The 21,801-nt window shown below is 36.6% G+C and overlaps 1 protein-coding gene across 8 annotated transcripts in view; it reads left to right on the top strand.

Annotated features, from left to right (window-relative positions):
- LRCH3 (leucine rich repeats and calponin homology domain containing 3) overlaps window positions 1–21,801 on the top strand; it is a 114,546-nt gene that overhangs the window by 83,419 nt on the left and 9,326 nt on the right. For 2 of the 8 annotated variants that reach the window (XM_027107264.1, XM_027107243.1), the window contains exons 13-19: window positions 3,136–3,189; window positions 7,876–7,947; window positions 11,672–11,720; window positions 12,564–12,671; window positions 14,194–14,312; window positions 14,930–15,067; window positions 21,555–21,632. In XM_027107264.1, the coding sequence (XP_026963065.1) occupies window positions 3,136–3,189; window positions 7,876–7,947; window positions 11,672–11,720; window positions 12,564–12,671; window positions 14,194–14,312; window positions 14,930–15,067; window positions 21,555–21,632 (618 nt within the window). The remainder of the gene's footprint in view (window positions 1–3,135; window positions 3,190–7,875; window positions 7,948–11,671; window positions 11,721–12,563; window positions 12,672–14,193; window positions 14,313–14,929; window positions 15,068–21,554; window positions 21,633–21,801) is intronic. The other 6 variants (XM_027107302.1, XM_027107286.1, XM_027107297.1 and 3 more) reach the window with 4 other exon arrangements.

The raw sequence follows: 21,801 nt of genomic DNA, 5'->3' as shown, positions 1-21,801 counted from the left end.
ATCTGGTGGTCCAATGGTTAGGACTCCACATTCTCACTGCGAAGGGCCTGGGTTTGATCCCTGGTCGGGGAACTAAAATCCCACAAGCCACGTGGTGTGGCCAAAAACATACACACACACGCACGCGCCCGCGCGCACGCACACACACACACACACACGACATATCTGTCTCTCCCATTTATCCATAAACTCCATGAAGACAGGGACCATGTCTGTCATGTTTATTCACTGCTATATCGCTAGATTTAAGCAGGTCTTAGCCCCTAGTAAAGCTCAATAAATATTTTTTAAATGAATGATTGAACAAATGAATCACTCATCTTCTAGCTGCTTTCTCTCTTGTTTCATAACTCTAGCCAAAGTATATCTTCTTTAAGTACCATACACATAATAAATTCTCTTATATTTTTTCAAATGTATCAAGCCTGTGATGATGATCTCTGATGCTCAGGGAGGATAACAATTTTCCTAAGGTTAAATACTCAGCTAGTAAGTGGCAGAGCAAAGATTCTAATCAAGACAGGCTGAACAGAAAATGGAAATAAAGCTGATGGAAAATAAACAGTTTCTTTAAAAAAAAAAGTCTAGATGGTAACTAGACTTATCATGGTGATCACCTTGTAATATATAGAAATATCAAATCACTGTCTTTTGCACCAGGAACTAACATAGTGTTGTAGGTCAGTTATACTTCAAAAACAAACAGACAAGCTAATAGAAAAAGAGGTCAGAATTGTGGTTACCAGAAACAGGGCATGGGGGAAGGAGAATTGGCTGAAGGTGGCCAAAAGGTACAAACTTCCAGTTATAAGATAAATAAGAGTTAGGGATGCAATGTACAAAATATATGTTAAATGTGAAAGTTGTTAAGAGAGAAAATCCTAAGAGTTCTCATCATTTCATCATTTTTTTTCTTTTTCTTTTGTTATCTTTATGAGATGGTGGATGTTCACTAAACTTATTGTGGTAATCATTTCATCATGTATGTAAGTCAGATCATTATGCTTATTACACCTTAAACTTATACAGTGCTGTATGTCAATTACATTTCAATAAAACTGGAAAGAAAAAAAAAAAAAGGACAGGCTGGCTCCAAACCCTGGTCTATGACCAGAATGCTATACTGACTCTCAGTAAACGATAATGGCTAACACATACTATGTCCTAAGTGTTGTTCTATACATTTTACATAAATTAACTCATTTAGCTTGCCTTCTGTAGAAGTCATATAACTAGTAAGAGATAATTACATTGTAGATAGCCTTGATTAAATGTCAAATTAGAGTTTGATCTTGAACAATTAGGCAGAAAAGAACAATTTTAGTTCTTAAGCAGGAGAAAAGACAGGGAAGGTACTTCTGAAAAACTAATCTACTCATGTTAGAATATGTTAGAAAGAGATGAGGAAAGAAGGAAAATGAAATAGAGAGTAATTGCAATAATTAGATTAGGGTACAAAATGAAGGCATAAGACTAGATGATTTCTAATTTTCCTAAGGAAAGGCAGTGTCGTCCTGTGGTAAGGGCTTAGAATCGGAAATATCTGAATTTGAATCCAGCTTTGCTACTTGGTATGTGCTTGACTTTTGGAAAGTTACTGAGCCATTCTGTGCCTTTATTTTCTTCATATGTTTAATGTTTAACTATTAAGTATTAATTATTTCAGAATTATTATGGCTTCACCTATTTACTAGTATGGTGTATGCTGCACCCCCTACTACCACAAAGGGTTTTATAAATTAACTATAAGAGAGATTTCAAGAGAAGCATCATTATGTCTTACATAGATGTGTAGTGAATGTTAAATAAATCACTGAAAATGAGTGAAAAAAAAAGGTTCCAAAGCAAGGGTTTGAGGCTAAAAGAATGGTTTTAATGGGATTTAGCTTTGTGGAAAGAATGTTGGATTTGGGTTCAGAAGGCATAGGTGCAGATCTCAATTATGCTACTTACTAACTTTGTAACCTTGCACATATCATATAACCTCTCTATCCTCAAGTTTCTCATCTTTAAAAGAATATGATTATGATGTTTGTTTATCTCACAGAGTAAGAAGAATCACTTGAGATACTGTGTATAAGAACACATTGTAAAACACTCACTATACAGATACTGTGATATTATTAATTGACATAATAACAGAAATTAGCAAATTGGGGGGAAATACCCAGTTAGTATGGGAAATTGAGGGGTTTTTTTGGTTACGTTGAACAGGAGATGACAGTGGGGTTTCTAAGTAGAGAGGGTCCACAGGCATTATTTCATGTGAGTGTTGACTTTGATTTTTGTAAAATAAGTTATTTGAAAACCTAATACATGGGGCATTACAAGCATCAATCTTCAGCACAATGTTTTCAAAGCACAAGTGTTTCTGGAATGGTAAGATGTATTGTTTGAAATGTTTTAAATTATCCATTATAAAGTTTTTTTTAATCTTATTGGACATATAATAACTATTTTTGGTTATTTATTTGAGAGCTTATGCATTGGTATAGTACCTGAAAGATTCACTCAAGCACTTTCCAGTTGTCTTTTCTTCACATGGTAATAACTCTGTACAAACCTTTGGCAGTCAAAGTTTGATAAGTTAATACACTCTTTCTTTTTTACCCAACATTTCCTTACTGGTCATTCTGGAGTAATTCATTATCTGAAAACTAAAGCTCCTCAGGAAAATAACATGTATAGTTTTAAAATTTCCAGTTGTACCCTTGTTTTGTCTGAGAAAGGTAATGAAGAGATGCCTAGACTAGAAATCATGACTCTTGGGTTTATTGTTTTAAATTTGTCACTGGCTCACTAAATGACCACAAATTCTTTATGTTACTGCTACATCTTCAGCTTTCTCTTCTCAGAACAGAGAATAATTCCTATTCCCCTCCTTGCTTTAGAAAGTTTTTATGCAATAAGATCATATTTGCAGTTGTTTAAGTTCTTTGGGAGAAAATCGTTACTCAGAAACAACTTATTAGCTATTTTAATGCATGAACTCTGAATGATTGTGAATGTGGTCCTGTATGTCAGCATCTTCACAAGTATGTGTTAATATGTCTCTTTGCTTGTGTATTTGTGAAACTCGTCATGTGTGTGCATAGCTTGTTTTTGACATTGCTTCATTTTTCTCCACCTCTCCAGTGTCCCTTCCCATCCAGAAGGTCTCAGCACACTGATGATAGTGCCTTGTTAGTGGTAAGAACCTTGCACAAAATGGAATTTTACATTGCTTTGTCTAGAGATTTGGGGAATAGCTACTGTACTTTTCATTCTGAATTGATCTAAATACCATAAAACATGATGAGCATCATTACTAAATGCTTTACAAATAGCTAGAACTGTCTCCCTACATTACTTTTAATGATTTACCCAGTGTTCCAAGTGTTCTGCAGATGTGATTCAAATATCTTTGTTAGTGTTTCCAAAAGTAAAACATTTGCATTGAGAACCATATTGGCTTTGTATGTGTGTTTGGAGGAGAGGGAATAATATATTCGTTTTTGAAATGTTTCTAATTCCAGGTGAACTTTATTAATCACTGTTTTGTCTTATAAGTCACCTGTATGATGAATGGTTCCCTTACTTCATGATGCTAATTATACAAATGTATATTTGGCATCCTATTTTATTATCTGTTTTAACCTACTGAAAATCCCAAACTTTGAGATCTCAAGATTATCCCTCCATACCCATTTTATATCTTAAACTCAGGGAAACATTAACTTGGAATGCTGTCTACTGATCTTTTTTTTTTTTTTTTTTGCGCGGGCCTCTCACTGTTGTGGCCTCTCCCGCTGCGGAGCAGAGGCTCCGAACGCGCAGGCTCAGCGGCCATGGCTCACAGGCCCAGCCACTCTGCGGCATGTGGGATCTTCCCGGACCAGGGCACGAACCCGTGTCCCCTGCATCGGCAGGCAGACTCTCAACCACTGCACCACCAAGGAAGCCCCACTACTGATCATTTTTAATATTGGTTTACTTTTTTTTTTAATTTTGTATTTGATTTTATTGGACACATGCAAATTTAGAAGATACATTAAAACACACTGGTTTACTTTTATTGCCTGTTTCATCAGCTGAAAATGAGTATAACTTCAGAGCTTTATTGAGAGTCTTACTTTGTCAGCTTTGCAGAATTCTAACCATGTACATAATTGCTTTTCCCATCATGTTTTATGTTATTTTTTTCACCATAGTATTGAAGACTAGCAATTCAAAAGCCTATTGTCTGTAGCAATTCCTGTCTTAAGAGCTAGTAACTGCCGCCATTGTGCATACTACTGCATGAACTGCATACTTGAGCATGAGATTTCTATTACATAAACTTTCATTGTCAGAATTTCTGTGTTCTGTAATCATCATTTCCTTTAAGATGGCTATAGCACATTTTAACTGGCAGTCTTATAAAGAAATAAGCCTCTGGAGTTTTAGTCAAAGTTAATTGGCATGAGAAGCAAATAACAATTTAATGTAGAAAAATATTGAGAGCCTATGGTGATCCAGACACTTTACCAGAATTATCTCATTCACTCCTCACAGCAGCCTTAAGAGTTAAGGTTAAACTTATCACCATTTTACAAATGATTACTGAGGCACCAAATGTTTTGTCCAGAATGTGACTTCTCCAAGGTCACAGCTAGTAAGTACAAGGCTGGGTTCAAATCTAGATCCAAGTGACGTGAGAACGTGCATGAACACTGTGCTATATTGCCTCCTGTACTGTAATTGAAAATACTTTGAAACACTTTAGGAAACTGAAGATGAGATTTAATAACACATATAGTAAGTGCTGAATGCCCAGGCGTTTTTGTCAAGGAAAAAGTGGAATTTGGAAAAACAATAAAATCCCCTTAGCGTGAAATTTGTAATTTCAGCCATTTTCAAAATACATACACTTATATTTTACTTAACAGTATTCATGTCTGGCCTAAATTAGATGGCCTTTAAAAACAAGAACCATGTCTCACATATTTTTGCATGCCAAATAGTGTCCAACATGTATTACAAAAATAGTCATTTTTTAAATCATACCTCTGATCTTCTCAAAACTACTTTCCAGTGGCTTCATATAGTAGAATAAAGTCCATATACTTTTTTTTTTAGATGTATTATTTATTTTATTTATTTTTTTGGCTGCGTCAGGTCTTAGTTGCAGCATGTGAGCTTCTCTCTAGTTGTGGCGTGAGCGTTTTCTCTAGTTGTGGCGCGCAGACTCCAGAGCACGTGGGCTCTGTAGTTGTGGTGCGCAGGTTCCAGAGCCTGTGGACTCTGTGGTTTGCAGCACACAGGCTCTCTTGTTGAGGTGCGTGAGCTCAGTAGCTGTGGCGTGCAGATTTAGTTGCCCTGCGGCATGTGGGATCTTAGTTCCCCGACCAGGGATTGAACTAGTGTCCCCTGCACTGGAAGGCAGATTCTTTACCACTGGACCACCAGGGAAGTTCCAAAATCCATATACTTCTTAACACAGCCTACAAACCCTTTAGAGTAGGTTCCAAACTTCTTAACATGGCCCATAAGCTCCTGTGTACTCTGGGTACTATGTATCTCTCATCTCTGGGGTCATGCTATATCAGCATTTTTTCAGCTCTGAAAATATGGCAAGCCCTTTCCCACCTCAGGATCTTTGCAAATGCTCCTCCCTCTGCATGGAATGCCTCTCATTCCCTGCATATACCCGTTGGTTAATTCCTACTGATCTATCTGGTATCAACTTAAATATCACACCCTTAAAATGGCTTTTCTGCAACACCCCTACCCCCAAATCAAATTTGTCTCCACTGTTCTTTTTTTTTCTTCATAGCACTTTTAGGTGGGTGTTTATTGTTTTGTATCTCCCCCTCTCCCCCACCCCCAATAGACTACTAGACTGTAAGCTTCATGGGCACAGGGATATTCTCTGTTGCACTTACCTATGTATACTCAATCCCTACCATAATTCCTGGGATATATTAGTTGCTTAATAAATAATTCCTGAGTGAATAATTCCTGATGTATTCTGTACATCTAATAATTGCTCATTAGGGGAGTTCCCTGGTGGTCTAGTGGTTAGGATTCGGCGTTTTCACTGCAGTGGCCCCAGTTCAATCCCTGGCTGGGGAGCTGAGATCCCACAAGCTGTATGGTGTGGCCAAAATAAAAAAATAAAAAATAAAATCACAATCAGAAAAAAAAATCTCAAAAAAAATTGTTTCAAGATAAGTTCTGATGATATAGCAAGTAAATGTTGGATTTGATTTAAAGACCTTGAAATATGGGATTTGAAATAACTGTTGGTAATGTTTAATATCAGTTACACTAACATTCTCTTAGGATTGCCCTTCAGGCTTCTGTTGCTTTCATATATGTCCCACATGTATCTACATCCCATCTCTAGACACTAGAAAGGATCTAGGCTCATTTCATTTCCTCTTCCTTCCATCCTTTTTTCCTTCTTTGCCAGCATAGTGGCTTTTAGCCTTTTTTTTTTTTTTTTGCGGTACGCGGGCCTCTCACTGTTGTGGCCTCTCCCGTTGCGGAGCACAGGTTCCGGGCGCGCAGGCTCAGCGGCCATGGCTCACGGGCCCAGCCGCTTCGCGGCATGTGGTATCCTCCCAGACCGGGGCACGAACCCGTGTCCCCTGCATCGGCAGGTGGACTCTCAACCACTGCGCCACCAGGGAAGCCCTAGCCTTTTTATATTTGAGATAGACAGTAATTCAAGTCCATTTGATCGTAAGGAGGCCCAGGAAATCTAAACAGGTGAAGGCATATACAATGTAAGACTGCTGTCACAGCCTTGTTCTTTGGTACATTTCTTTCCTCACTTTCTTCTGCCTTAAGATAATGTTGCAGTGTGTGTTACATGCTTTGTTTTGCACACACGAAAAAGACATTGCTATCTATCAACTCATTAAAAATATAGTTGTATTTATCATATTGACCATCCTACTCACCTTTTCCTAAACACCACATGTGTTCTTGTTCATTTATCCCATGATTCAGATATTTGTGATTGTAGTTTAAATTTTTAAAAATTATTTAACTTATAAAGACTTTAATATCTTTAAGCCTTTGGCATTTTTAATAGATACAATCTTACTCAACGCCCTTTGTGAAAGTTCTGTCTTCTCTGATTTCCACTCCCCACCAAATGAAAAAATTGTCATGTTTTGAGCAGCTTTTATCTGTAATAAAAATTCTGTACAATGGATTCTAACACTTACTGTCTCTAATTGTATCTCTAATATATCTAACTAGTTTTATGTAGGCTGGTGAAAGGATAAAGGATTCAAAGAAAAGGAAAATTGTACTTAACTTCTCAGAGGTCATTTGGACTTTTACAGAAGCAGAAATGAAATGCTGGTTCATCCTTAAGGTGTGATGCAAAATCCTCATGTCCTGGCTTCTCACATCAGAGCCATTAAACTGAATTATAATAAATCTAATTTGGATTAATATTGAAAAGATGTTGCTCTTATTCATGCCAATTCTGATCAGTTAAAATGAGCTCTTTGACTGGATTTGTTTCCCCTGTCATAGGAACAGCACAGGACTCATTTGTTTCTAAGGCTATTTTGCTAAAAAAAATTTGATGTACTCAGTTTTATTTCTATATAAAATCATGTTTAATAAGTCATGCCTTTCATTTCTTGATTAATGTGGTATGAGGTATTGAAATAATTTGAATTAAACAGGTGGAAAACTGTGTTTAATAAATTATAGGGTTTTTTCCCCCCAACTATTCTCTTTCTGCCCTATCAATATCTTGGTAAACCATTTGAAAGTTTGTCAGTGACCTTTCCTTTGCTAATTTTACTGACAAGATCTGCCTGCCTGCCTGTCTGACGTTTTGCTAACATAAATGCTGCCTTCTGTTTCTTCTCTTTCTCTTTTGCCATTTAGTCGCTGTCAGGTGTGAATCAAGTGGGCTGTGCTGCTACCCTGCCTCATTCTTCTGCCTTCAGGCCTCTTAAGGTATATCTTGTTATTGTAATTTACCAGGAACTTTGAGGAGGGGATTTGCCCGGGAGATCTTAAATTTCCCAATGGATTGGTCTAACAACAGTCTGAAATCTAGAATTGTATGAAATATAACTAAGCTTATGAAGCTAAGTTTAACATTAATTTCACTTGAAATTTTTTGGAAGTTTTATTATGCCAGAAACATAGAGCCTTTGTTAATTCTTTATATTGAGATTTTTGTTTGAAATGTCCTTCTAATTTTCTTATCAAAGGGTTGGGGTTTTTTTGTCATGAGTTACTATGTTACTTTGGTTAATATATGATATTGAGTTAACTCTGTTGTCTAATGTGCATGCAAAATAATTTGAGTATCAGTCCCCCAAAGTGTCACTGCCAAAACCCTATTACAGTAGAGGTCAGCAAGCTATGGTCCCTAGGCCACCTGTTTCTGTAAATAGTTTTAGTGACATACAGCCACGCCCATTTGTCTATGGCTGCTTTTGCACTTAAAAGCAGAGTAGGAATAGTTACAATGGAGATCACATGGCCTGGAAGTCTAAATTAAAAACCTGTGGTATTTTATTTTTTAAAGACCTCTAGGGATGGTAATTCCATACTTATTATCATATGATACCTAAGAAATGATTCATAATCCTGACTGTCAACAAGGTCCTCTCCTTGTCTAACTTATATCTGTCCTCCTGTGGTTTACACCTATTTCTTCTTTTCTTTCCAGAGTGGAGATTTTCTAGTTACTTAGCAGTCCTTATGTGGAGAATCTTTATATTTGAAAACTGTTATGATGCCACCCGTGTCTTCTCCGTAAATAAGCTTTGGCCCTTTTATGTGCCTTTCCTAGCCTGTTTGTCCTTATGAACTTTCACAAGTTCTCTGCCCTCCATTTTGGCTTCACAGTTCCCAACTAGAAATATATCCCTCATTAGAGCCCACGTAATACTGAGCATGAAACAAGGGTTATTCACGTCTTATGCTGAGCATTAGGTTGGCTTTTTCCATTTTGGTATTCATTTTGCTGTGTATCCATTGTAATTCTCAGATATTTTAGTTATATTCCTAAATGATAATTAATTTCTAAACTTTGTATCTTTTGTTTTCCTAAATATTTAATTTTGCTTTTCGAACATTTAAAATTTTCTGATTTCCCGGAATATTTTCAAATTCTTGCATCATGTCCTTCTAAATGCTGACTCCAACTTTATAACATCTGTAAACCTGATAAACCTTCTCTCTGGTTATTATTGAAGCTACACATACCTGGATGACACCTGATAAAACTTTATAATTCTCTTCTATATTAACCTTTTGCTAGCCTTTCTCAGCTAGGTTCGTTATTTGAACTACAAAGAAAATTATTTGAGGGACTGTTTTCAAAATTTTTTCAAGGAAGGTATATAACTAGTACCATTCTAGGTATATAGGAGAAAAGTTAATTCGTTACACTCAATGGATACCTTAGGGCATTGGGGCTTATCCTCCCCTAGAATTTTAGTTGAGTAAGGCCAAATCTGAATGTGCCAGAAGTTGTGTAATGTCTAACATTCTTCCTGTCAGACCTGCTGCACTGTCAAATGATTAGTTTAAAAATATTTATTCTTTATTTTTTGGTATCTCAGTTACTCTGCAGCAGGTATATACTATATTTAGGCATGATTTTATTTCTTTTGTTGCTTAACTAGGCACTAAAAGTTGACTTTGTATCAGTTTCCATTTTTTGCTCTCCAGTTCTCCAAAAGTTCTCAGATATACCAGTCAATGGCCTCAGCGTGATTTGAACTAATTATTTCAGTATCCTAGAATGTAAGCAGTTAGATTTATAGTTTGAATAAAAATATATTTTTAAAATCACCATTTTGTAAGTCCCCTCTTTTCTGGCTTTGTTTTTCATTACACCCAACTGTATGTTATCTTTTGGTATTTCTGGAGGTAGAGAACATTTGCTGCCATTCAGTAGAATGTGTTTCAGCTCTTCCTTCTAATCTAATAGAGTTGTCTAATAACTTTATTGTTTATTCCTAAATATGTTAAAGTTTCTAGTCTATCTCACTGTAATAGGCCTTTTTAAATTTAAAATTTTTTTCCTCTGTATCTGGAATAATCTCTACTTTTTATGTTTTTCTGTTTGTACCATTGGTCCTAGCTTTCTCCTTCTACCTCATCTTCCTTGAAAATAAGGATAGTATTTTGTTTCCTTAAAAAGATATCCAGCTTTTGCCTCATTGGCCCATTTATTCCTTTTACTAGTGCCTGTTGTTCTTATTTTAAATTAAGTTTGTTATTTAAATTTTCATTTCTTCTCAGCATCCTAAACTTAGTTTATTGGCATCTTTAAACTTGATGAACATGTTGTCTTTTTCACTAATGAAGATGTAATACATTGCTTCACTCAGGAGCGCAGCTTACTTTTTAAGTCTTAATTCTCGGTCTAAGAGTATCAAACCAAGGAAACATTACCACAGAATTGTCTTTCAGATCAGTCCAAGAATTTTCTCAACAGCATGGCTTCTGTTTATTTACTTATTTATAGCAGTTAAAATTTCCTGTCATCATTAATCTCACCTGACCCAACTCCAACTTCAGATAAAAGATTTCTGAAAATATTGAAAACCAAAAGGGAGAAAAAAACATGGGAGTGTGTATGTGTGTGTGTATTTGTGTGTGTGTTTTAAAGTCATTCTGTTCAAAAATGTGTCTCAGTTATCATAAATTATTGAGTACAACTCAATGGTTATTGAATATAACTAGCTATCAAGGCCTGAAAACCTGTTGTTATTCTAGCTTTTCTTGATTCTACTCCTCTGCCAAGTCTTCAATATTTTTAACCCAGCTAACCAACGCTTCCTCTTAAATTAGCTTAACTCTGTTCCCTTTTTTTAGGTACACTCTATACCAGTTGAGCTAGTTCTTCCTCCTTCTTTACAGTTCCTTCGGTCAATAAATTAAAAACATCTTGGATTCAAATACTAGTCTCGAAATACAACTATCATCTTTAAATACCTCATTTCCTAACTGAAATGAAGAAACCTTCATCACTCTTTCTTAAAACATTACTCAAGGAGGGGGGTAGGAATACTTTAGAAAGTATGTCAGAAAAATACTATTATAAAATAAAATTTTATTCTCTTCTATACATTCCCCAATAAAATTTTCTGCCTTAAGATGATTTCATTTTTCACAGTCATAGGAAAGGCCTGTTATATAATAGGACTATCTTTAGAGAATGCATTACATAGATCTTATATTCTCTAGAACTAAATAAAGTTTGGCCTTGGGGGGGTGGTGGGATGAATTGGGAGATTGGGATTGACATATATACACTATTGATACTATGTATAAAATAGATAACTAATGAGAACCTACTGTATAGCACAGGGAACTCTACTCAATGCTTTGTGGTGACCTAAATGAGAAGGAAATCCAAAAAAGAGGGGATATATGTATACATATAGTTGATTTACTTTGCTGTACAGTAGAAACTAACACGACATTGTAAAGCAACTGTACTCCAATAAAAATTAATTTAAAAAAAACTTTGGCCTTAAAAAATATTCAGAATTATTATACAAATTCTCATTTCTAGACTTAATTTTGGAGGAGAGTTGCATGTTTTTTTTCTTTTATTGATATAATCCCAAATGTGGAAAGAGGTACTTTCCGTAAATGTGGAAAGTACCTCTTCTTGAATAATAATTATTGATGTATCTATGTTTCTCCACAGAATGATCACAGATCTAATGCTATATCAAGTTCACCTACAACAGAAACAGGTAATAGACACAAAAGTGCAATTAACCACTTCCCAATTATAATTCTTTACCAGGATTTTCCTGATAAATTGCTCCTTAGATGGCTGTGGCTTCCTTTTCTGAAATGAGAAATCAGGCACAAAATTGGGAACTCTGCACATTTTTCACTTTTTAATTCAACTAGTCGTTCAACCACTCAGCCATTTGATATGAAAAAATGAGCAAGAGCTAGCAGGGCTGTATGTTTGCAAGAGACTATATTTAATATATTAACATTCATTTTGCCTTTATTGAATACCAAAAGTAACATGACAATTAAAAATACATACAAACAGGGATTTCCCTGGTAGTGTAGTGGTTAGGATTCCAGGCTTTTACTGCCATGGCCTAGGTTCAGTCCCTTGTTGGGAAACTGAGGTCCCACAAGCTGTGCAGCCCAGCCCCCCAAAAAATAAAAATACATACAAGCAGCCCTCCCACTTTCAGGGTTACTTTTCTTTTCTTCTTTTTTTAAGTATTTATTTATTTGGCTGCTCCAGGTCTGAGTTGCGGCATGATTTTTAGTTGCGGTATGCAGGATATTTTAGTTGTGGCATGCGGGATGTAGTTCCCTGACCAGGGATCGAACCTGGGCCCCCTGCATTGGGAGCGTGGAGTCTTAACCTTTAGCTCATGAGGGAAGTCCTGGAGGTTACTTTCCTATACCAGATTTTCTATTAATAAACAAAATTATCATTTTATATCATTGCAATATTTAACTTTTTTCTTCATTTGCCATTTATTGAACTTTTGTCATGTGTCTGTTATTATATTTAATTTTTTCCATCTTCTTTAATCTTATTTTGCTTTTCCATGCTGATTCAGTTCATCATTCCCCTGCATATTCTTTTCCTGCTGCTATTCAGAGAAACCAGGCCCAGCGCCCTGAAAGTTTCCTTTTCAGAGGAGCTGTCAGGGCAGAAACAAATAAAGGTAGGTGGCAGTGCTAAAAGGGGCATTGGGGGGGGTTGGGGGATGGTGGTTATACAATGACATTATACATTACATGCTTTTAAACTTCTACCCTGGGAATTCCCTGGCAGGCCAGTGGTTAGGACCCTGCGCGGTCACTGCCAGGGCCCTGGTTCAACCCTGAGTCAGGGAACTAAGATCCCGCAAGCCGCGCGGTGAGGCCAGACAAACAAACAAATAAATAAATAAACTTCTACCCTGAGATGTCACCAAGGCAAAAGTTTTAAACTCTGCGTTTGTCTGTGATCTCACTGATATTAAAGGAAGAGAATCTTAATCTTGTTTGAAATCATTTTGGTCAGAAAGTTTCTCAGTACCACCTAAAAGCAGGTTATAGTGTTTGAACAAAAAAATTACTCTTTCAGGGCTTCAGGGAATGTCCCTTCTCTCTGTAGTGTGCTCTTTTTCAGATTTTTCTGTTGGTAAAAGCTGTTTTCTGTGTTGTTAAAGAAATGAATCAGTAATTTTTAAAAAACCAAACTATTTAGTCTCATGGTTTTTAGTTAATGTGGCAAATTTCTGCCTGACCCCCAAAGAAGTTACCTAGAAGTGGAAACAGACATTTCACTCCGAAAATAACTATTTTTAACATAACTGATAGATACACTCACAGTGAGATTTAAACTCAAACCAGAGATGCACTGCTGGTGGGATTGTTAATTAGCATGGAAAACTGTTTACATTATCTGCTAATGGTGAACCCTTGTATATCCTATAACTAGTAATTTTGCTTTCTGAAATATGTACACATCTGTACCAAAAGATATGTCCAAATTATTCATAGCAACATTATTCATAATAGCCCCAAACTGAATGTCCATCAACAATAGAATGGATAAATAATTGTGTATATTTGTACAATGGGATACTAAATAAGCAATGAAAATGAACACATTAATATACATAACAACGTGGATAAATCTTATAATGTTGATCAAAAGAAGCCAAACATAAAAACATACACACATATAATACGGTTTTATATGTAGAAAGTTTAAAAATGGACAAAACTAATCTGTGGTGTTAGAAGCCAGGAGGTACATAGTTAGAACCTGTGGTACTAGAAATAACTGTTGGGTACTGATACTGATGGGTAGGGAACATGAGAGGGTCTCCTGGGTGTTGGTAATGTTGCATTTATTGACTTGCTTGTGTCTGCTTTGTGATGATAATTTATTCAGCTGTTTGCTTATGATTTGTCTAATTTTTTGCATGCAATATTTTTCAATAGAAACGTTTTTAAATGGATGTAATCAAACACACAAAGTAGTTGAGCCAAATGGGTAATGGACATTTGGTAGTTTTTCATACTATTCTCCCTATTATTGTGCATATTTTAAAATTTCCATAATAAAAACTTTTTTTAAAAGGTCACTCCAGAAGTAGAAAGTGCTGTACTTTCAAGGAAACTGTGATCAGGTGGATCTGAGTATTTTTGCAGCACTGGCAGTCACTTTCTATCTTACGTACCAATATTTTTTAGGTCATGCGTCACCCCTTCTTTCATCTTCTGCACCTACCACTGATTTTAAAGATCCGGTAACAAGACAGAATTCAAGACAGAGAGAAGAAGAGCTGGAATTAATAGATCAACTACGGAAAGTATGTACATTGCCTTTGAATTACATTTTTCAGTGATACTGGTGTAGCCCATAATCCTGGCATCACTTGTTCATTTGACTTATAATTTTTAATAGAATCAACAAGTGTCCATTGTGGGCTGTGATGCCCGTTGTGTGATGAATTTTTTCACTTGTTTACTAGGAAAATGAGATGGGTTATTCCATAAAGCTCAACCCCTGACCCTACTCATTTAAAATTTTTTTCTGCCTCATGATTTAAAGAAATCTTGTTAGAGTAATAATAATTCATATGTATGTACACATATACATATATTGATACATACCACACTTACATCATACGTAGTGTTTATTTTAAAATTGGATCTAGTTGTTTTTGTTTTTTAGTCAGAAAATTGTAAATGAATTCTGTTGTGGAACTTTGCAGCACTGTCGCCTGGCTGCCATACATATGTATATATATATATGATCTCCTTAAGTTATTGACTTAGGATAGAAAGATAAAATAGAGATTGTGGTACTTAAGTTATTTGCTTTTTAACTTGATTTCTAATTAAAAATATTCCATTGTGACTCCATTATGTCCTGTGTGTCAGCCACTCTTGAATTAATATATTTCACATTTTCCTGTTCTTTTAGCATATTGAGTACCGGTTAAAAGTATCTCTGCCTTGTGATCTTGGAGCAGCTCTAACCGATGGTGTTGTTCTTTGCCATTTGGCCAATCATGTGCGGCCTCGATCTGTCCCAAGCATTCACGTTCCCTCACCAGCTGTAGTAAGTTTATAATGCTTAAAAAAAAGTTGGCTCTTCATCAGACATTTGTTAAGTACAGAGGCAGGCACTGTGCAGAATGCTAAGGGTACAAATATGAATAGAGTCCAGCCCCTGCCTTCCGGGTCTCACTTATACTAGAGAAAAAGTAGGCATGTAAACAATAACTTACAGCTGTGTGTGATGTTATAAAAGAGGTATGTAAGAAGTGTGCTATGGGAATACGAAAAAGGGGCCACTTCAACTGTGCCTGGAAAGTTCAGGAAAGCCTTCCCAGAGGAGGTAAAATTTGAACTAATTCTTGATGTATGAGTAGGAATTTGCCAGCAGTACAGACAGGGAGAACAGCATTCTGGGCATAGTATTTCTAGACTAAAAAGCTAAGGAAGATCATGGCATATTCAAGGATTTCTTAAGTTGTTCAGAATAGATCATTCACAAGGTGTTGGTGTAAATGGCAAAGGATGTAGCTAGAGAGGTAAGCTAAGGGCCATGTGACAAGGGCCTCATGTCCCATGTCAGGGAGATAGAAGTTTATCTTAGTGTAGACAATCAGGAAACACAGAAAGAATTTGAGAGGAATAATGTGATTATAATTGCAGTTTAGAATGATGAATATTTCAGGGGTAGAAGTGACATGATTGAGGGACCAACCTCAGGTGGAAAATGAGGCAGAATATGCATTCAAGATGACTGGCAGGTTTTTTTTAGACTGCTGGTTAGATATGGACATCAGTATCAGGATGGCAACCCACAAGAGAAAGAGCAAGTTTTAGATTGACACAACTCTCCTTTTTCTTCCTTCAAAATTTTTTAATATTTTTTCCATTCTTTTTTATTCATTTATTTGGCTGCATCAGGTCTTCGTTGCAGCACGCAAGATCTTTATTGCAGCAGGCAGCTCTTTCATCGTGGCAGGGGTTCTCTTCATTGCAGGCTTCTTTCTAGTTGTGGCGTGTGGGCTCAGTAGTTGCGGCACACACCTTCAAGTTTTTATTAAGATTTCAAACCTTCAGAAAAACTGAAAGAATAACACAAAGAATACCCTTAAAGCCTCCACCTAGAGCTGACATTCATTGCATCTTGCCATCTTGCTTTGTCTATATTTATGCGTGTTCATGTGTGTGTGTATTTTAATTGCACCATTTAAAAGTTGGAGATATTATAACACCTTACCCCCTAAATATTTCTGAGAATTTTCCTAGGCCACCTTGCTCTTACCCGTAGCCTGAAGCCAGGGAGGAACAATGTGGTGGCTGAGCCCTGTTCCTCAAGGTGGGAGTGTGATGTGATTCATTCACAGGGCTCCCTATGGGATCGGGCTGAAACTGAGAAGGGACAGCTCTGAGCCCTTAGCAGCCAGCAGGGAGTCGGGGTAGGAAATGAGGATGGATCCACAGGCTAAGTAAAGAGACATTGGGTGAGGCGCCAATAGCATCCACAAGTTATATTCAGATTTCCCCAGTTGTTCCAAGAATATCTTTCATGGCTGCTCTGCTCCTCTCCCCTCGCTCGTATGCACACACAACAGGATGTAATCAAGGTTTCCACATTGCATTTGATTATTATCTGATGTTCTGACAGCTCTTTTGATGAGTCTGAATGGATATTGTGCATCTGTAACATGCTTAGCAGTGTCTAACCTTTTCAAAGGTTTTGCCCTCATCTTATTTTCTGGTCATTTGTTGTTATTTAGCACATACTTGCTATGCAAATCCTTCACTCAAATTGCAGTTGTATCTAGACCTATAGATTGCCACTCTGGACATTCATCTTGCTGCCTCCCCAGATGCAAATCATTTAAGCCTCCCAAGGACCTTTGATTCTAATTATAAAAGCTGCTTTGTTACCAAGGTCCCAAGAGGCTGATATGGCCCTTTCCCCTCTAGCATATCCAAAAACAGAGTCATGCATTTGCTTCTAAAGAAAATAGGTAGCCATTTTTTATTTAGTGACCTCAGAAAGCAGGCATTCAGCTTTGTGTAGAAAAGGCAGAGAGGAACAGTAGCACTACCAAATCAACTATGCCCCCAAAGACTTGAAAGACTTTGTTTTGCTCCTAAAGGTGGTGATTAAGAGAACAGGAATTGACATGCTATTTGGCAATGCCAGAAGGGGAAGGGCTTATTCATACTTTGCATTCTTCCCAGTTTCTGTCAACTGAATTAAGAAAAATAAATTTTTTTAGTAATAAAAAAGACAAATCTATCATTCTTCATTTTCAGGGGAAATACTTAGGAAGTAGCAAGGAGCTCATGTAGAAAGTGGAATATGAGACCAAGGGTGACTGAGGTTCTTTATCTTCATCAACCAAACATAGTGCCTTTCATTTAAGAATGTAAAATATTTACATACAGGAAAAATAGAACTATTTTATCAATGTTAAACCACTTAGAGACATAAAACACATGGACCTTCTTGTCAAAGAAACATGATATAACATGAAATTAGAGCATTTAAAACTTGCTAATGAAATCAACAACAACATTTAGTCATATTTATTGAGCAGCTAGTCAGTGGTAGGCATTCTGAATAGGATGAAAGGTACAGAGATGAGTTACAAGTGGTCCATTCTCTCAAGAACATGAATTCCTCTTAAAAAGTAAAATAAATAAAAGAGGTCTTTCCTGAAATAGTATCCTCGACACTTAAAAGCAAGTAGGCCTGGGGCTTCCCTGGTGGTGCAGTGGTTGAGAGTCTGCCTGATGATGCAGGGGACACGGGTTCGTGCCCCGGTCCGGGAAGATCCCACATGCCGCGGAGTGGCTGGGCCCGTGAGCCATGGCCGCTGAGCCTGCGCGTCCGGAGCCTGTGCTCCACAACGGGAGAGGCCACAACAGTGAGAGGCCCGTGTACCGCAAAAAAAAAAAGCAAGTAGGCCTACTAAATAAAATTGTTTAAGAGGATATCTTTTGGGTTAATAAATGACCTATAAAGTTGAGAAATACCTCAGTATGTAAAAATTCCCAAATTATAACATTTGGGGGTGGAAAAATGGACTTTGAGTCAACCAGATGAAAACCATCCACTATTTTAATTAAAAGCAAAAAAAAAAAAAACCCTCACTTTTAAATTATGATACTGATTATTATGAATAAGTCAATATTGCTTTAATGGGGATACTGTTACAGTACTAGATTTCAGTATAAATATTTATTATCTATTTTTCCTTCATACTGAATTGCTCTCCCTCATATTAGACTATTTCTCCCCTTATTTTGTTCTTCTGACCATACAGAGAGCTTTGTAACTTACTTTCTTAGAGATTTTTCCTGATGAGAATATAAAATTAAAGCCAAATACAAATGAAAAACCGTAGCAGTTTCTTTGTGGCTACATTAACACATAGTGATTTATTGTAATTCTTTGAAAACCTGCTAATTAGATCTGAGTGTAACTTAAAAAACACTTTCATGATGTACTGTATGAACCAGGCTTTTTTCCCCCCCAGTTCAAGAAATGGTCCCTCATTGTAAGGGGAGGTCATAAGTCCAGGTATTTCGAAAGAAACTCAGAAGGGCACTTGTGCTTGTAACCATTAGGTTATAATTCATCTTTCTTTGTTATTGGGGGAGGATCTATGATGTATGATAAACTGCTGTTTGGTTGTTCAATAGGCATAGGTTTTAAGTAGTACAGTTCACATTGTTAGAAGTGCACTATTGAATCATATAAAAAAATCATTACAAATATTGTGATGTGACAACTCATTGAAAGAACCATATCACCAAGGAAGATGACCTGAAAAAATGCTGAATCATTTCAATTTTCAAATAGCAAAATCATTTATTTCTTGTTCCTTTCAGTCTAGTTCCTTTCCTCTTGCTGAAATTATTTACTTTCTTCCCCAAAAACCCACATAAGATTTCTTATTCAGATCGGGCTGTACATTACAGAAATGAAACAGGCTCTACATGGCTATCCAAAACCATGTTTTATGTCATCCGAAGTTCTGGAAAAGCTTTTGGGGATAGCAGGTTCCTCTGATATTTGACTTAAGGCAAAATCATGAGTCCTTCTACACTCCAGAGTGATAGGGAGTCTACACCCCTGGGTCCTTTTAACTAGCCATTCCATTGGACACATACAGAGCGGGGATGTGTAGCCTGGGATTCATGCACTCCTAGGGCTTCCAGCACTCGTTGAACTCCCTAAAATTGTATGCATGTGTATTCTTCCAAAGAGTAGATTCACAGCTTTCATCAGACTAGAAGAAGGAGTTGTATCCCAATTATGAAACACTGACCTACATCCCTGGGATTTAGACAAATGCTAAGAGAAGGAATAACTGGAGACAGATGATGGTTCCCCACTCCATTTCCCCTTCATCAGTCAGAAATCTGCTCTTTGTAGGGGAAATCTCAAAGGAATCTTTTTATTCTACTCCTTAACCCCTGACCCACACACATTTAGGGTGCTAGTACTCCTCATAGAGATAATGCTGAGTTGGACACCAGGATCACTATTCTGAGCTTTCTTTTCTTTTTGTCTGAGATGGTGGTGACTCTTGGACCAGTTTCTTACTTAGCAACACGAACTCTATCTTTTTATCCTTTCTTTTGCACAGAAGGAAACTTGTTTTTCTGCCTATGCAGTAAGACCTATTTCACTCTGTCCTTCTAACATCTAAGGGAGATGTTTCAGAGATGTAGGGGTCCTTCTTTTATAGAACAAAATGCCCAGGTCCCCTTCTTTTGTTAGAGTCTCACATTCATGATCCACCTGTGCACACGATGCCCCTAGCCTTCTCTCCCAAACTCAGATCAAGATCCTGGTCTGCTTAGCTAAGGTCCCTTCAGAATAAGGGAAGCTAGTTGCATTGATTCTGCTTCCATTTCTACTGGTATATGGAGAGGGAGTTTCTAGCTAATGAAAAATTCTTCTAAGTGAAAAGCAGTTGTTCTGTGTTTTCTTTGCCCAGTTTCTCTTAAAGTTAAGCCCATGTCCCAATAGCCTTCACCACAGTGACTTTCCTATTACGCCTCAATTCACCTTACCTCCCTCTTAACTAGCAAGGAGTTAAAACCACAGCATCAATCCTACCGTGAACACCCGCTCTTTCACATGTAAAAAGTCTAAGAGAAGGAGCCCAGCTCCAGCGTGAATTAGCAAGTGTGAACCCCTATGATTGTTCTTCTCCTTCTGTTAAGAAGATTCTGATTCTATTTATGTTTCACATTTGTTTTTTTTGTTTGTTTTTTTTTTACTTTTTTACCTCAGTTATAGAAGAACTTGGCATAGGCAAGAAGGGGTGTTCTCCATGGAAACCTGTTATCTTCTTTCTGGACTTAATTTTGAAAGCTTTTCACTTTCAAATTTTAAAATTATTATTACTCTCCTTCCATCTCAGTTGTCACCTTTTATAAAACTTTTATGATAAAGCCAATCCTAGTGTCTGCTAGGTTTCTCAGGCCAAGATTATAGTACGTTCAACCATTACTATGTAGTTATCTTGTTTCCCGTCTTCTTGGCAACAGTATGATATTCCGTCTTTGAAGAAAACCCAGATATTCACAAGTGAAACCGTTTTTTTTCTAGAGATGGTACAGGCTTTCATCTGCTTTGTAAAAACCATAGGTCAGATTTCCTGCAAATGTTTGGCTTCCATGCCTGATACTTAAACCAACAGATGAATTTGAACAATTGAGTTTGTTAATCACTTTGGGAAATGAGATTCAGATTTCTTTCTTACATGATAACCCACTTGGCAAAAAATTTTATCACTTTAGGTCATGTGATACAACTATGTTCTAGTCATCAGAGATCTTTTCAGAAAAGCAAGCTTACTAGTTAGTGACTAGGGAAATTTCCTATGGGAAATTTTCACCCTTTGGAAAATGGTTCTTTAATCCAATCTTTTAAAATTCAGATGTTTAAAAAATTTTAAATATAACCATTGAGTAGAGACATGTTGCATCATCTGCAACATATTTATGAGCAAAGGCCATTGTTTTTTTAATTATTATTACTGTTTTCTTTAAAAAGACTGAAAGGAAATGAACCAAAGTGTTAATACCTATGATTATATTTGAATGACTGAGCTGTGGGTAATTAATTTTCTTGTTATTCCTCCAAATTTTCTTTGGTGTATATTGCTTTAAAGTGGAAAAAAATTAAATCATCCTCCTAAAATTTCTCTATTTAGCACTTGCCTTACAAAAATCAAAGCCCAATGTCTAAAGTAGGGGGTGGCAAACTATGGGCCACAGGCCAGTACCTATTTTTGTAAATAAAGTTTTATTAGAACACAGTCACTCTTATTTGTTTATATATTGTCTGTGGTTGCTTTCAAGGTCTTAGCAGGTTTGAGTACTTGCAACAGATCATATGGCCGTGAGGCCTAACATCTTTATTATCTGATTCTTTAAGAAAAAGTTTGCTGACCCTCTGGTCTAGAACATTCAGTTTATGAAGCAGTTGGCAAGAGTGTTTTTAGTTAGCAAATTTTTTAAAACTTTGCTAATAACACCATGTTTTCTCTCCTTTGCAGCCTAAATTAACAATGGCAAAATGCAGACGAAATGTGGAGAATTTCCTCGAAGCCTGCAGAAAAATTGGTGTACCTCAGGTAATAAATTTATCATATTTTATGTTGCTAAATAAATGTGGGTATTATTTTCTTAAAATCTTTTAGAAATGCAGGTATCTAAAATCTTACAGGGTAGTTCTGAGCTAAGTTGATAATTACTAACATGATTTTGTGTTACTAGAGTCAGTCATTATATTTTGAGCAGTTT

Source organism: Aethalodelphis obliquidens, unplaced genomic scaffold, assembly GCF_003676395.1.
Source record: "Aethalodelphis obliquidens isolate GAN/ISIS:26980383/991018 unplaced genomic scaffold, ASM367639v1 scaffold1, whole genome shotgun sequence".
Classification (NCBI taxonomy): domain Eukaryota; kingdom Metazoa; phylum Chordata; class Mammalia; order Artiodactyla; family Delphinidae; genus Aethalodelphis; species Aethalodelphis obliquidens.
The sequence above is the reverse complement of the archived record's forward strand: the minus strand, read 5'-3'. Positions and strand labels throughout refer to the sequence as shown.